Genomic DNA, 15,406 nt, shown 5'->3' on the forward strand with positions numbered 1-15,406 from the left:
GCAAAAGAGAAGGATGTTGTCAGAAGGGAGGAAGTGGTCAAGAGAAGCCGGGGTAAATGGTAGGGCACTTCACATAACTTGCGAGCAAATGACCACAACATAATAGTAAGGCGCAGTTCCAGAGCAGTATAAAAATTGGCTAAATTATCTACGCATCTGTTTTGCAGACAATCTCGAGAAAGAATCTGATATGGGAGAGGTCAGTGATTGGCAAGTGACTTCCCAAAGGCTACCAAATAATATAACTGAAACTAAGGAATTTTTAGTCTCAGCTCCATCTCCCTGCAGGAAAGCTAGGAGCAAAGGCTTGCATGCAGGTATGAAGGTGATACTTCACAGAATTGGAGGCTGACAGAGTTTACAAGAGACAATGAAAGGCAAGTGATGGGAGAAGAAAACAACTTTTGGATGTGAAATATACATACAAGAGAATGCTTATACTGGGCTTTATGATGAAAGGCCCTTCTTTCAGGGTATGGACCTTTTAAAAACAGGGGGTTTCTCAGCATTACCACTAGCAGAGGGTTATTAAAAGCTTTTTTTATTGTGATACAGGGTGGTCAAACATGGATAGCGTATAGTGTTGATCTGTCCTGTGGTAAAAATGACACTGCTGTGCCTTGCTTTTACAAAGATTTGACAACCAGCTATTGCACGTTAACCATATCTAGTCCTTCCGGTTTTCCATATCTCAAAGTGCTTCATAGGAAGAGGAAAGAATCAAAGTACATGAGGGAACTGAGGTAGAGAGAAAGCAAATGATACGTCCAGTGTCAGATAATTCCCTTTGACATTTCATCATGATCATGTGACATTAGTGAGCTTGCTACAAAAACTTGCCTTTTTGCATGTAAGACGTATCTGGATTATCTCTGTATCAGCTATTGCCATTTAGCAAGATCAAGTAGTGTTCACTTAAGTGTATAACGTGAAAATGAGAACAGAGTCTAGCTTGTGTGACGCTGTCCTCAAAACTTAGAGTGTGATCATTTAGGGTTCCTGTTTTCAAATACGTGAACATTATTCTTGGGTTTTTTAAACAAACTTATTTTTAAAAAATAAACCTTTAAAAATACTGCTTCATAGTAACTCATCCTGTGGGTCTTTTGCCAGTGTTTAAAGAAACGTCTGCCATTTCATATTACTACTTTGAATTCATGTTAGCTGGAGAACTCAAGAATTTACTATGAAAAATGACATGACGAGGGTCAAATAATGTTTTAAGAGAAGGGATTTCTTAGAAAAATTGTTTAAAACAGCTTTTATTTGATCTTTTGCAACTTCATCCTTTACAATATCTAACATGAAGTTGATGAATCTCCTTTTGACCTCCTTCTGACTAACCAAAGGTGCTCATTACTTTATGATCCAAATTCAATGAGGAAGAAGAAGAAAAATACTCAAAAGAGGAAAAAAAATGCAAAAGAGATTTCTGAAGTTTGAAACCTCATAAATCCTATTTTAAAATGGAAATGCAAATGATTTTTTAAAAAAATCATTTGCAAATCGTAGCTCAGTCGAATTTGAGGTGAGTCAGAGGGCGTTGTGGCAGAGTATGAGATCCAGATACTTTTTTGCCAAGATGCTGGTTAATTGTCTGATTCACCTTTTTCACCATAGCAGATTACTTTTTGCTTCTCATACAGTGTTTCCCATGTGGTGTGGTTGCGGTAGTTTTGTCTTAGTTATTTCTTGTCCATACAATCTTCTTCAGAGTTTCCTTCAAAGTTGTTACAATAACATGCTGAGGATACTGGCAGAAAATACGCAGTGCACACAACTGAATCTGATGTTTCCTGTTCCTTTTTAAGCTCTGCTCCTCTGAAGGAGGATGAGGAAGGGTGGGGCAGAGGTTTTGGAGCTGTGTCAGGAGTCAGGGATGCATATGCAGTGAGGGCTGACTGCTCTTCAGCAACACTGTGTATGCAGTTTAAACCTTTGGCTCCAGATCCAGTGGTGAGGAATTCTGTCTTAACATGCTGTCATGTTAAAACATCCAGTACTCTTCCCCCCGCTCCCCCCCTTTTTTTTAAACAGTTGTCACTGGGTATCAAGTGCTACAAAAGGTAATAAATTATGAAAACGAAAAAGAGTTAAAATTTAGGAAGTTCTGAAATTTGTCGGGTTTTCTCTTTTGTTTTTCCTGATTCTCAACTCTCTCTTCCCATCTTTATTTGCATGTTACTGATAATGTAATTCTTAAGCTTTTAAAGTTGAGTTAGCTGTAGAGGTTATTTTGCCTATATAATTTTCACTGAGTGAACAGGATCTGCCATTTAAAGCCTTTGCATTCCCATTAGCCCTGGGAGTTTGCTTTGAGAAAGAGTTTCTTTACTTTTGCTGCTGCTTCTGGTCACAGAAGTCACGGGTATCAGATGTTTGTTTGGTCTTATGAAAACAAACGTGATTTTCTTTACAAATCTAACCTGCTCTCAAATACCTGGCTCATATGGCATTTTGAAAAATTTTGTGGTGTTTACTTACTTAAGTTTTCTACAAGGATATTGCACATTGTAACAGTATGTAGATATATGTCAGATTACTGCACTTGGGCAAAGAATTATCGTTTCAAGCAAAAGTATGGTTAATTGATACACCCTGTATGATTCATGCTAAAGACGGAAGCTTGAAAGAGACTGATAAATTTAACAGGGCACAGAAGAAATCATGTTGAAACTCTCCCTGATAATCCAGCACATTGTTATTGAAAGCAAACATTTCTTTAAAAAGGCCCCTCATCGCGTAAGATCTGTTTGTGAAATTACTGGTTTGTCACAGCAGAGACAGTTAAGGAGGGGTGTTGTTTCCTCAAAATGGCTAAGCCTTAAGGATGCCATCCAAAATCTAGAAGTTTGATGGTTTTTTAAGAGCTGAACTGCCAAAATTTGTGATTGCAAAAGAAGAAAGTACCTCTTTTCAGCCAGTGAGCTTTTAAAATTCTTTAATTTTCAGTACTCTGTTCTTTGCTTCAGTCGTGACTCGTGTAGATGGATCGGTGTTCGTTTGGTTTTTAGGAGCTCTAGGTGTATTGAAGAGGTCTGTATAGCCAAGTATGGGCTCCACTAGCAGCACGTTCTGCAGTCCCTAAACATTTTTGAAGACCTGGCTACCTTCCAAGCTTTAGACTTGTTCTCAGACTCAGTGCAAATGAATTGAAGCATCTCTTTCACATGTGTACAGATGAATATTCGTATGTCTGACTATGTGGTAGCCATACCGTAAAAGTAGTTCATTGTTGTGAAGTAGCTGCTTCTAGATGTCAGAGTTTCCATCTCTGGAGGAAAGACTGACCCTGACTAAAATGGGATGGTAGCCTCTATGCAGAGGGCAGTAGGATTAGAGGGAGCAGGGATATGAAGATGCTACATTCTGTGAAAATAAGAGGATGCCATATATTTTGGAAAATCTTCACAATGTCCTTCTTGTTTCTCTGAGAAGTCCCAGACATAGCTGCCTTCTTGTGCAGCAGTTGCTTGCCTTTGGTAGTCTGACGGTTACTGGGACCACAAGGTTTAGCACTGAGAAAGAAGGAAAGTCTCTTTTTCTGAGACTGGTCCCTTAAGTTGCCTGGGGAAGCACTACAGAAGGGCCTTGGGAGGACAGTAATTCACTTGGGAACTGCCGGGGGATGCTGAGAGGAGATGCTATATAGAGGGGTTTTTTCTCTCCTTGTTCTTCTCCCTTCACATGCAGGTCATGGCTTCTAAAGAGGAGCATGAGTTTCATGTATGTGGTAACGGTCTTCCAAGACATTAAGATTGTACCAGTCAATAACTATCCACATCTAATGATGATAGGACAAAAATGTACCATCTTAATTTGATGAGAGGAAGAGATCAGTTAGACAGGGGAAAGCTTTCTAGCTAAAGGGTAGTGATGCAGTGGACCAGGCTTTTTAGGAAGTTTGCAGAATCTTCTTTAAGAACAGAATGGGTTGATGTAGATACATTAGTACCACCACATTGCTAGAGGACCTGCTGAAGACACTGTGCCCATGTTTCAAGATTTCTGCAATTGTAATAGAAGAAAGGAAAAATCAAGGAAGATGTGTAGGAGAAGATATGATGGTGTCAAATCAATAGTTTGGAAAATTACTTCTTACAGCAACATTTTGGAGGAATCTGAGCAGCACAGAGTGGCATTTGTCAATGGCAGAGAAAGAGATACCACATGAATAGAAGTCTGAGTTGACTGAAGCCAAAATCAGGATTAGTTTGATGACTGTAGGATAGTCTGTAGCAAAGAGATTTCATTTAGAAAGACCCAGCAAGTTTTAGAGGCAGCTTTTGTGTGGGAATTTAGGAAGAGGATTTAGTAAAAAGTTTTGCTATAATGTATGCAGATAGTAAGATACCACATGGAAGGAAAGTAATCTGCAACAAGAAGTAGCTGTACTGATGATCTGGGGCTCACGCAAGTTATAGTTTTAAACAAATATAAGATGAGCTGTTCTACGGAAGAAATAGTACAAGAAATGTAGCAACTATTAATTGTAAAAACTCATTGTCAATTGTAAAAAAACCTCATTGTAAAAAACAGAAGTTTTGAGCTTCTATTAAAGTATGGTTTGTGTGTGTAAAAGTCCTTTTCTGACTGCATTGGGTAGTTTTTTAAAGTGAGTATCACCTGTACCTATGAACTTCGGCTTTCTTTAGGAAAACAAATTCCTGGGTAGATTGCTAGAGCTTAGCTAGAGTAGAAGCATTGGCATGAAGTTTATTCATCCTCTATCAGCTGGTAAAAATTCTCAAACCTGTTTCTGATTCAGTAGGAAGAGGTTTTTTGTTCATGATAGCTACTCAGCGCCTTTCACTAGCAATTCCTCACTTAGTGTCTAAGGCTGTACTCAGATGCCTATTGCTATATTGTTGACTCCTGAGTTTGATAAAGGTTGTTAACCATCAGCAAGGACTGCAGCGTCTGAGATAAGGATTCCTTTCAAAATGCTGTTCTCTGCAGAATTAGCAGCTTGTCTGCTTTTTTTACCATACTACAGCACAAGAAACTGGTGGGCGGGCTGCTTATGTGAGGTGCTATTACAAAAATATTGTGCATTTTAAACAGAGTAATGAGACTCTAGGATCCTGAAAGGGTGGATAAAATTCAGATAAATTCAACCTTTGAAGCAGAGGTTCCCAACCTCACATAACCTATTAACTGTCTGGTGGTTTTTTTAAATCAAAATATGGAAATTACTTTTTTCGTAGGCTTATTCAAAACTGTAACTGTGACTTTTTAGTTGAAAAGCCTTTACAGAATTATTACTTAACTTGCTGTATTTTAACATGTTTCTAGATAGAGGACACTCCTTGGATTATAAAGTGTTTCAGGCACAATGGCAGATCCCATCCGCTGGGCCCGGTACCGTTGGCAGCGACTGATATCTACAGAGGGTGGAGAAGGTAGCAGCAGCAGCAATTCAAGTAACAAGTGCTATCAATCATCAAAAACTATTGGCAAACATAGGATAGTGATACCCTGTTTGGGACATTTTAAGGAAGAGTATGAAAAAGTATCAAAACTGTACATGAACAACAAAATACGGACTACTAAGTATACTTTATTGAATTTTTTACCACGGAATTTGTTTGAACAATTTCACAGGTAATTAACTCCTTTTTGATTGTGGTAATTCTTCTGAAGTGGAATCCTTTTATTTAAATGTGTGTGTTACCATATAGACGGGTATTCAAAAATTATTCTTCCTCCTGACCTGCCTATCACTTCTGAAAAGATCTGTGTTATTTGGCCAAAGCCTCTTGAGTATCATCAGTGTTGGGCTAATCCTTTTCTCCATAGTGTATGTAATTTCCACTAATTCTGTTCTTCGGATTATTGAAATATTCCTTACTCTTGGAGCACTGCCACACAGCAATCTACAGTAGGATTTTCAGCTCGTTTCCTGCAAATGTATTTCTCCCCTTCCCTCATGTCTTTCTCTGTTGCCAATTTTTTTTATCCTCCTTCTGCTTGGAGGACTGCTGATTTGTCAAGTTTTGCAGGGAGGTTGTAGGATGGCTCCCTTTTAAAAACATGTCATCTCACACAGGACATGATAAAATTAAGTTCAAAAGACCTGGAAATCTGAGAGAGTGCAAGTTCACCAAAGGCTCACTAGAAGACATATGCCTGGAGGACAGGTTTGAAAATACAGGAAAATTCTTAGTTTCTGCATCTTCTGATCATGCATATTAAGCAACTGTGCAGCTAAGTAATCTATTGACTGGAGAGTGAAAACAGAGTTCTGGATACTTAGTTCTTAAATTGCAGTTGGGGTCAAGAAAAGATAAGTTACTGCTAACTGAAGCGTCTATATAGCATGGTGGAACGGTGGAATAAGGATGACTGTCTGCTAGCACAGCTAACTCTTATGTTTTCTCTTTGTTACAGAGTTGCCAATTTGTATTTCCTATTTCTAGTTGTCCTAAATTGGGTACCTCTGGTGGAAGCCTTCCAAAAAGAAATTACAATGCTACCTCTAGTAGCGGTTCTGACAATTATTGCAGTGAAAGATGGTCTGGAAGATTACTCAAAGTACAAAATGGATAAACAGATAAACAACTTGCTAACCAAAGTATATAGCAGGTAAGAGACAACAGTCTTTCTCGTTTATTTTTATTATTTGATTATGAGTATATGTGAAAAAGTTGTTGACAAATCTTTTGGTTTACTTTCTGGATACTCATAGAATCATAAAATAATTTAAGTTGGAAGGGGTCTCTGGAGGTCATCTAGTCCAACGCCCTGCTCAAAGCAGGTCTAATTAGATCAGGTTGCTCAGGGACTAGTCTAGTTGAGTCTTGATCACCAGTTTTGCTAAATGGATATCAAATTAGTGTAAAATTTGCTGAAAAAAATTATTCTTTGTTGTGGCAAGAGTGTTCATGCATGAGTTTGTACTATATTAACCAAGGTAGTTTGACTAGTTAAGCACTGTTGTACATAGCATTTGTTTTGAAAGGTGTATTTTTAATTCCTGTAAAATCACTGTAAGCATCATGGAAATTCAAGGGTTGCTAATTTATCACCATATTGGTAAAGCTCATTAATGGTATCAGGATGTACTCATAATGTAATAACACTTACCGAAATAGAATGAGATCATTTTCTATTTGAGTGCATCACATAGTTTGGTACAAACGTTAGCATCTGTTCCACAGTGCAGGACTGCAGTATTACAGACTGTAGGTGCAGGTCTGGAGTGGAGCGTGCTAGTGGTGAGAGGTTTGCTGACAGGCATTTATTATGCATGGGTAATAAAAAGACAGGAACACAAAATGATTATATTCTAAATTAACTGGCAAAAAACTTCTTTTAGTGCACATCAGTGCTGCCTACATGATTGTTTTTCTTTTATACCTGTCATAAAAGGATATTCTGAGACTTATTCAAAGCCTGTAAAATACAAAGATAAAGGAAGTATAGTGGACCCTTTTTCTTTCTTGCATGCTCTGTGGTCATGCAGGGAAACAAGTATTTTCAAAAATGTCACTTTTCATGTGTTGTAGTAGCCATCACAAATAGCACCTGTAGGAGAGGACTGATTGGCAGTTAGACACTTTAACAAATTCAGTAAGGTCTGAGCAGTAACATACAGTAGTTGCTGTACTGCCAAACCACATTTAAAGCTCCCTCTTTTCATTAAAGACACACCTTTTCCTTGTGAAGGCAATACACTGAAAATAAACTTTTCTAAAATCTTAATGTGCTAGCTGGTTATGCCAAACCCTGAACTCTTTACTGTAGACATGACCTTAATCAGCCCATGCAGCACGTTTGCAATCTGCTACTGCATAACCATTAAATGTATTGTGATATTATTCAGAAAATGGAATCTCCAGTTTTCTGGCATTTGCCATACTCTATTGGTATTGTAAGAGCTAGCTCATAACCATAGAAAAAGTCTGAACTATCATTTTATATCATCAAAGGAAAAACGAACAGCTTTTTGTTCTGCAAACACGAATATATGTAGCAGCTTTCCCAGAAATGTTCTATTCAACCTATAAAAATTTGAGCTTGAAACAAGTCAGTAATTGGGCTGTTAGGGAAGATAAACTTTTTCTTTCTTTTTCATGTCTGCAGAGAAGGCTTAAGGGAGAAGCTGGATTATTTCTGCTATAAATTGTCATGTACCCTGAAAGAATTCATTGCCAGAAAGCTGAAGCATTCAATATCCATATTCCTGAAAATTCTGTGTTACTTGCAATCTCATACTAATGTCAATGAAGCAGAATTAATTTCTGATCTGCTTTTCTGGCTTGATTCCTTCCCTGTCACCAAAAATGTGTAATAATCATTGGCCATATTAGTCACCTGTAAAAACTTCTTGTGCCTATAAGTATTTAGTTTTTGTAACTTTTTTTTCTCCTTAGTTTCTTTATCATGAATTATTTTATATAGTATAATCTGGTTTTAAAAATAAGCTTGGAGGAATGGTTCAGGAGAATTAAATCTTATTGGTACAAAAATGATTGTTCACTTAATGATATATCTTAAACTTCCATTAATCTCACATTAGAATTCAGAATTTCTTAACTTGTTTAACAAGAATCCCTTAGAAATTGTAATGACTCTTCCACTGCGTTTATTTAATCAAGTATAGTCATATCAATTGTAAACATGATGAAGAACCTAGCTAATGTTGAATACAATTTCCAGTTATTTTCTTACTGTGCATTTGTTCATCTGGAGAAGTTGTATACATTGTACATGCTGTCTGTATAATTTTACTTACACATTAGATACTGATACCTACATGGCTACTGAGACAAGTGCCCAATATAATGGCTTTTCTTGCTATCTCAACATAAGTAAGCAATAGTTGTCATGCTTGAAAGCTGGTAAGCCACGTGTTTGTATCTGAAGATAATTTGCATGAAGCATTTTCAGGAACTTGTGAGGCTTGCTTTTATAAAAAGTTAAGTGTTCGTAATAGAAACTAGTTTCACTGTGCTCTGTTGTCCATGACAAAATGTGCCAGTCTCAGTGCCTTGAGAAATCTATCTGAGCAACTAGATGCTAGTTTCTGTGCTTTTTTTACAAATCTAATTCCCTCCCCCCCCCCCCCCCCGACTTGCTTTTGCTTATAGCAAATGTCTGACATCCATAGTTTCAGAGTTTTCAACCTACTTTTTTGAGTTCTGGAATTTATCCATTTGATAGATCAGAACTATTGTATTTGGCCTTAAATACACAGAGCCTGAAGCTGATCTTTCCAGGAAAGCTTATTTCTGTCTTGAGAATGTGATAAAAAAAGATAATGTTGCTTAAAATGTTTGGTTGGGGTTTTTTTTTTCTGTCTCATCTTTCTCTTGTGGAGTAATAAAACATATCAGTAAACAATAAAACGTGCTAATGTGCACTTTAGTTTGTAATCGTTTTTATGATGTTAAATACTTAGTTATCAAGTCCTTGTGCCTTTTGAGCAAGTTATCATTTTAAAGTAGTAGGATCTTATTTAAATAGCCATGAATCACAAAGTATGAACGCACTTCTGTTTGAGCATCTGTTAAAATCATGCAGTTTGTGTCATTTCAGTAGAACTGTGATGAGGTGATTACAATGGAAAAATCTATTTATTCCCCCACTGACCTGCTACTAAAGACGGTTAAACTTTTTGTCTGACTTTGTGCTGAACTGGATAAAGAATATATGTGTGATCCATCTGCTGCATCAGCAGCAGGATGGATAACTTCACTGGCTGATACATTTTTCTTCTCTTCTTCCCTCTTCTGCAGACCTCTCAAATATATTTCTGTTTCATTCCAAGACTTGCATGTAGATGTGTTATAATTACTGTTCTTTACAAATGCACGTTTATGCAAATCATTGTATATACTTGAAATCCAGATAGTTTCATAGCCAGTTTTTCTTTATGGAATTGAGATCTGGAAAGAATAATCCTTTCTACAAGATTCTTCCTTACCTTTAGCTTTCCTTTCCTCTCCCAGACTCCAGCCTGGCAAAAGGGAAGTGGGACTTTGTCCAGGTGCATCAAGTAAAAAGAAGCATCATATACTTTCAGTCCCATGTTTATTACATAGGTAGTGATTTAAAAGAGAAATACGGCTTGGACAGGTGTACTCGTCGCTGGGAAAAAAACTGGCTGGATGGCTGGGCCTAAAGGGTTGTGGTGAATGGAGTTAAATCCAGTTGGTGGCCGGTCACAAGTGGTGTTCCCCAGGGCTCAGTATTGGGGCCAGTTCTGTTTAGTATCTTTATCAGTGATCTGGATGGAGGGGGTCAAGTGCACCCTCAGTAAGTTTGCAGATGACACCAAGTTGGGCGGGAGTGTTGATCTGCTTGAGGGTCGGAAGGCTCTACAGAGGGATCTGGACAGGCTGGATCGATGGGCCGAGGCCAATTGTATGAGGTTCCACAAGGCTAAGTGCCGGGTCCTGCACTTGGGTCACAACAACCCCATGCAACGCTACAGGCTTGGGGAAAGCTGCCTGGCAGAAAAGGACCTGGGGCTGTTGGTTGACAGCTGGCTGAATATGAGCCAGCAGTGTGCCCAGGTGGCCAAGAAGGCCAGTAGCATCCTGGCTTGTATCAGAAGTAGTGTGGCCCACAGGACTAGGGAAGTGATCGTCCCCCTGTACTCGGCAGTGGTGAGACCACACCTCGAATGCTGTGTTCAGTTTTGGGCCCCTCACTACAAGAAAGACATTGAGGTGCTGGAGCATGTCCAAAGAAGGGCAACAAAGCTGGTGAAGGGTCTAGAGCACAACTCCTATGAGGAGTGGCTGAGGGAGCTGGGGTTGTTTAGCCTGGAGAAAAGGAGGCTGAGGGGAGACCTTATCGCTCTCTACAACTACCTGAAAGGAGGTTGTAGTGAGGTGAGTGTTGGTCTCTTCTCCCAAGTAACACGCGATAGGACAAGAGGAAATGGCCTCAAATTGCACCAGGAGAGGTTTAGGTTGGATAGTAGGAAAAATTTCTTCACCGAAAGGGTTGTCAAGCACTGGAACAGGCTGCCCAGGGAAGTGGTGGAGTCACCACCCCTGGAGGTATTTAAAAGATGTGTAGATGTGGTGCTTAGGGACATGGTTTAGTGGTGGACTTGGCAGTGTTAGATTCATGGTCGGACTGGATGATCTTAAGGATCTTTTCCAACCTAAATGATTCTGTGATATTTGCCATCTGCTGAGGGCTAATCTCAACGCTGGCAGCATGGACAAATAGGTTTTCGTAGTTTTTTGTGAAATACATGGTAGGTAGAAAAAATACAGGGATGCGAGAGTACCAGTGTTTTTCTCCTTTTTTTAATCTCTAGTAAATAATTACTTCAAGGATAAATCAAAGGGTTGCTTTGTCACAAAAACTTTAATTTCCAGACATTTCTGTGGTTTTGCAAATTCCAATTCCCTTTGAAAAATTCCTGTAGAAGTCAGTGGCAGAATTTGACAACCTTTCACCTGATGTTTTTATCTTACTACATTAGTGATGCCATTGCTTGCTTTGTTTATGAGCTTATTTTGTCTTGCTTACCTTTCCGTTTCCATCCTTTCTCTAACTCTTCTAGATACAAGCTGGCCGTGGAAGTAATTTTCTCCCACCACCCTCCTGGGTTCTCAGATCTTTTCCGTCCTGTTTGGAGGGTGAGGTAAAAGGGTGGTGTTGTGGAGTGACCAGGGCATTCTGCTCCAGTTGGTGTTGTACCCTAATTGGACTCACTTGGCCTTCATAGCGGGGTAAATTGGCCTACACAATATTATACTGATGTAGTTTTCAATATCTGAGGGGTAGTTCTAAACAAAAAAAAAGATGGCTAGTTTTCAGCTTGCTCAGTCTCCTGAATAGATTTACTTTGTCAGCACCTCTGCAGCTGTCAAAGCTTAAGTCATACATTCCGTAACTGAGAGTCACATCCTATTTCAGCAAATCTTCCTTCCCTTTTCCTGTTTACCTCTATTATTAGGTTGCTTTTTGTTAATTTACTTCAGAAATTTTTCCTTCAACTCTTTTTTTTTTTTTTTCTCCTCCTTTATTTTCAGGAAAATGTACTGGTATGTAAAGTTAATTCCTGCAGTGTTGTTTGAATTCATCCATCTTGTGATAGACATGGCTGTAGCTTTAATTAAGTTTTACCATGCTTTCCATCGTGCCAGTTTTCCATCTGTGTAGAAAACTAGTGATGAGCATCTTAAGGAGAAAACAGATATGGCTTATATTGGTTTAATTTTATGTCAGCTTTTGTTGCTTCCTGGTTTTGCTTTGTTTGCACTTTGAAAGCAGTATAACCACCTCCACCTTATCTTCACTGGAGAAATCATCATCAGTACATTGATTAATTGTGTGGGCTTTGTGCCTTCTGTTTGTAGACAAGCATTTTCAAAAGGGTACTGTCAGATAATGCAGGTCTGAAAGGTATGGGTGCAAAGCTTGATACAGGGAATATTTTTCTGATATTTCTTTGTCATTAGAAGTGTCTGTTTCTATTTCACTATTTATCAGAAACATTTTACATAGCTAGCACTTTGATTAAAACTAGTAGATAAGTGCCAGTCTACACACAATGGCCATGTTGCGAAGCTTATTAGCTTGTCTGCATTGTAGAAGCTAGGTGCACTTCCCAGCTCCCCGGTGCGAGTGTGCTTCTCGGCCAGCTTAGAATGAGATGCAAGGAAGGAAGCACAACGTGGAAGACAGTCCTAGCACAGCCCGGACTATACCCCAATCTGGTTGACTGAGAAATGAAGACTGTGGAGAGTACATGCTCCTCTGTTTAAACATAGCTCTAGGGTTAGTCTGTGCAAGGCAGAAAAGCCAGGCAGTCATCGAGGGCAGTAATAGTTCGTACAAAAACTTATTGCATCCCAACCTGTGCAGTGTTTGTAACAGCAACTGTAGGTGTGTTTCATCACCCATGTTGCAGTAGCCTACTACTGTGCGCCTCCAGCTAGCTCATCAAGCACTACTTGTTGTGTGTTACCTTGCATCCTATTCACCACTCTAAACCTGATTGTGTTTGCAGTAAACTGCTGTGATTACATAAAAGGAAGATTCTTCATCTCAGTTGAGGACAGGACCGAACAGCAGCTATATATGGAAAGTTGAAAACAGTTCAAACTTATGTACGCCATGCCTGGATATTTCATATTAGTAAAGAATTTCAACTCAGTGCTGACGGGCCTGAGCTTTTATTGACTTCCCTGACTATTATAGAGTCTTGGTACCTTACGTTCAAAATTAATGGAAAAGATATTTTAAAAGCCTGTAAATACAAGTATTTTTATTCAGAGCATCAGTGAAGTGGTTGCTGAATATTCTTTGCTTACTGGTAGATGTTCATCATCTTGGGAGACAGACATTTTTGAAAGGCCCTATCAGAAAGGAAGAAGCTTTGCTGTTCTTGGTTGCATAATCGCAAGAAAAAGTGGTGACCCAAAGAGATATCCTGAAAACACTGTTTGCTTTCTTGAAATAATGAAAATACAGGAAGCAAGTGGGCTGAATTTTAAATAGAGCTGAAATAATTTTGGGAGGGTGCCTGGAATGTAATTCCCAGAAAAACAGAGCTCGGACCCCAGAGCTGATTCTTTGTAATTATATTCACCTTGAGCTCATAGACTATCTCATCAGAGTTTTTTTTAATGGCTTGGAAGCATAAATTAACTATTAGAGTAATTTTCTAGTTACAGTGTGTTTCTCTGAGCTTTCAGTTTATGCGTTTGTAAAAAAATTACTGGTTTTATCTGTATTTCAGGAAGGAGAAGAAATACATAGATGAATGCTGGAAAAATGTCAATGTTGGGGACTTCATCCGGCTTTCACGTAATGAAATCATTCCTGCTGACATGGTGCTGTTATATTCTAGTGACCTGGATGGGATCTGTTATGTTGAAACGGCAGGCCTTGATGGAGAAACCAATCTAAAGCAGAGGCAGGTGGTGAGAGGATATTCAGAGCAGGTGATAATTGTGCATTTCTAGTGGTGTAAGAAAGTTGACATGAGATGGTCAACTAAAAAAACCCAAACAACCCAGCCCTCTAGCTTGCCTAACTCTTAATAGCTCAGCAATCCCCATCTGAAAACAAAATAACTAGGTAACATAGTTCTAATTTGTTGCATTTGGAGCAAATCTTTGTGTGTTCACTTAATCCAGAGAAAGAGAGATCTATTTCAGGTAATGCAAGCCACTAAAAATAACTATCCAGGTAAATGTCAACAAGTCATTTATGGTGTGTATCATGTCATGGGTGAGAAATTGGAATTTTTTAGAAGGGAGTTCGGTGCTGTATGAAGACCTAGAGAGAGGAGCAGATATTATCTTCTCTCCTTCACTGTTTTTTCATATTGCAAATGTATTTTTAGCTCCAATTCTAATCCTTCAAGGATTTATAAAACCTTTGGAACTCTTAGAATTTTTCTGCTACAAGCCTACTGTGAACAGCATTAACTGAGTCATCTCTCCCTTTCAAGAGCAAGCATCACTGAGTCTCAGAGGGTTTACACATACCAAGTAGTGGTGGGAAATTGGTTTTCAACCATGGAAATCACATGGTTAAGGCTTTATAAGTAATTCATAAAGGCCTTTTCAGATACTGAAGACATCAGTGCCATTGCTTTAATACCAGGCAAATAAACTTTATTTAGTATTATACCTAGCAGACAAAATGCTGGAGGCTGGCACAAAGAGGATGATACCAAAAGAACAAAGAATCCTGGCATTTCTGCAGTCTTCAGCACACCTGGTACTGACTTCTGCTGCTGAAACACCATGATGAAAACAACAGCAGGGAGACTGTGCTGTCCGTAAGAACAGACTGTTTAGTCCTCTGGAGATAAAATTACCTGAATTGCCTCTGAATTGTCAGCAGTGGTGAGGAAGTGAGGAGGAGTACCTTGTGCATTAAGACTCCTCTGTTACTTAGCAAGTGTGGTAATACCAAAGACCTGATGTGATATCCATGAACAAAGCTGTTTCTTATCCCCTTACAGTGACATGCATTCTTTTTTTTTTCTTTTCTTTCTTGATTTAATCTTAAAACAATAAGGCAGAAAGGACTGTTTGATCTTTCTGTATATACATATCATTATGCAAGGCAAAATTCAAATGGTTCTACAGGCTTACATCATACTGAGGTAGCCCTGATCTCATACCAGCTCCTGCTACCAAGATCTGATTTCAGTCTCACTGAAGAAAGAGACTGTTTTCTCTGTTTCCAGAAAACTTGCACCAAAATGCTAGGAAGAGTCATACTGTCCAAAAAAGGTGACAATTCCTGCACCATTCAAGACTGTTAATTTTTGTCCTCAAATGCAAAAAAAAAAAAAAAAAAAAAATCATTGTACGGTCTTCTTGTCAGGACTGCATGGTTTCTGAATGTAGAGCCATGGTCAACTTCACAGACCTCTAGTGCCCCACCAGCTGAGTTTCAGCCAGAGGTTTGTTCTTAT

The 15,406-nt window shown here is 38.8% G+C and overlaps 1 protein-coding gene across 1 annotated transcript in view; it reads left to right on the plus strand.

The window, feature by feature from the left end:
* Positions 1–15,406, plus strand: part of ATP10D (ATPase phospholipid transporting 10D (putative)) — a 54,293-nt gene that overhangs the window by 4,797 nt on the left and 34,090 nt on the right. Inside the window, exons 3-5 of the mRNA XM_050895686.1 lie at positions 5,296–5,604; positions 6,391–6,585; positions 13,712–13,916. Of these exons, the coding sequence (XP_050751643.1) occupies positions 5,336–5,604; positions 6,391–6,585; positions 13,712–13,916 (669 nt within the window). The 5' untranslated portion in view covers positions 5,296–5,335. The remainder of the gene's footprint in view (positions 1–5,295; positions 5,605–6,390; positions 6,586–13,711; positions 13,917–15,406) is intronic.

This window comes from Gymnogyps californianus, chromosome 4 (assembly GCF_018139145.2).
Source record: "Gymnogyps californianus isolate 813 chromosome 4, ASM1813914v2, whole genome shotgun sequence".
Lineage (NCBI taxonomy): Eukaryota > Metazoa > Chordata > Aves > Accipitriformes > Cathartidae > Gymnogyps > Gymnogyps californianus.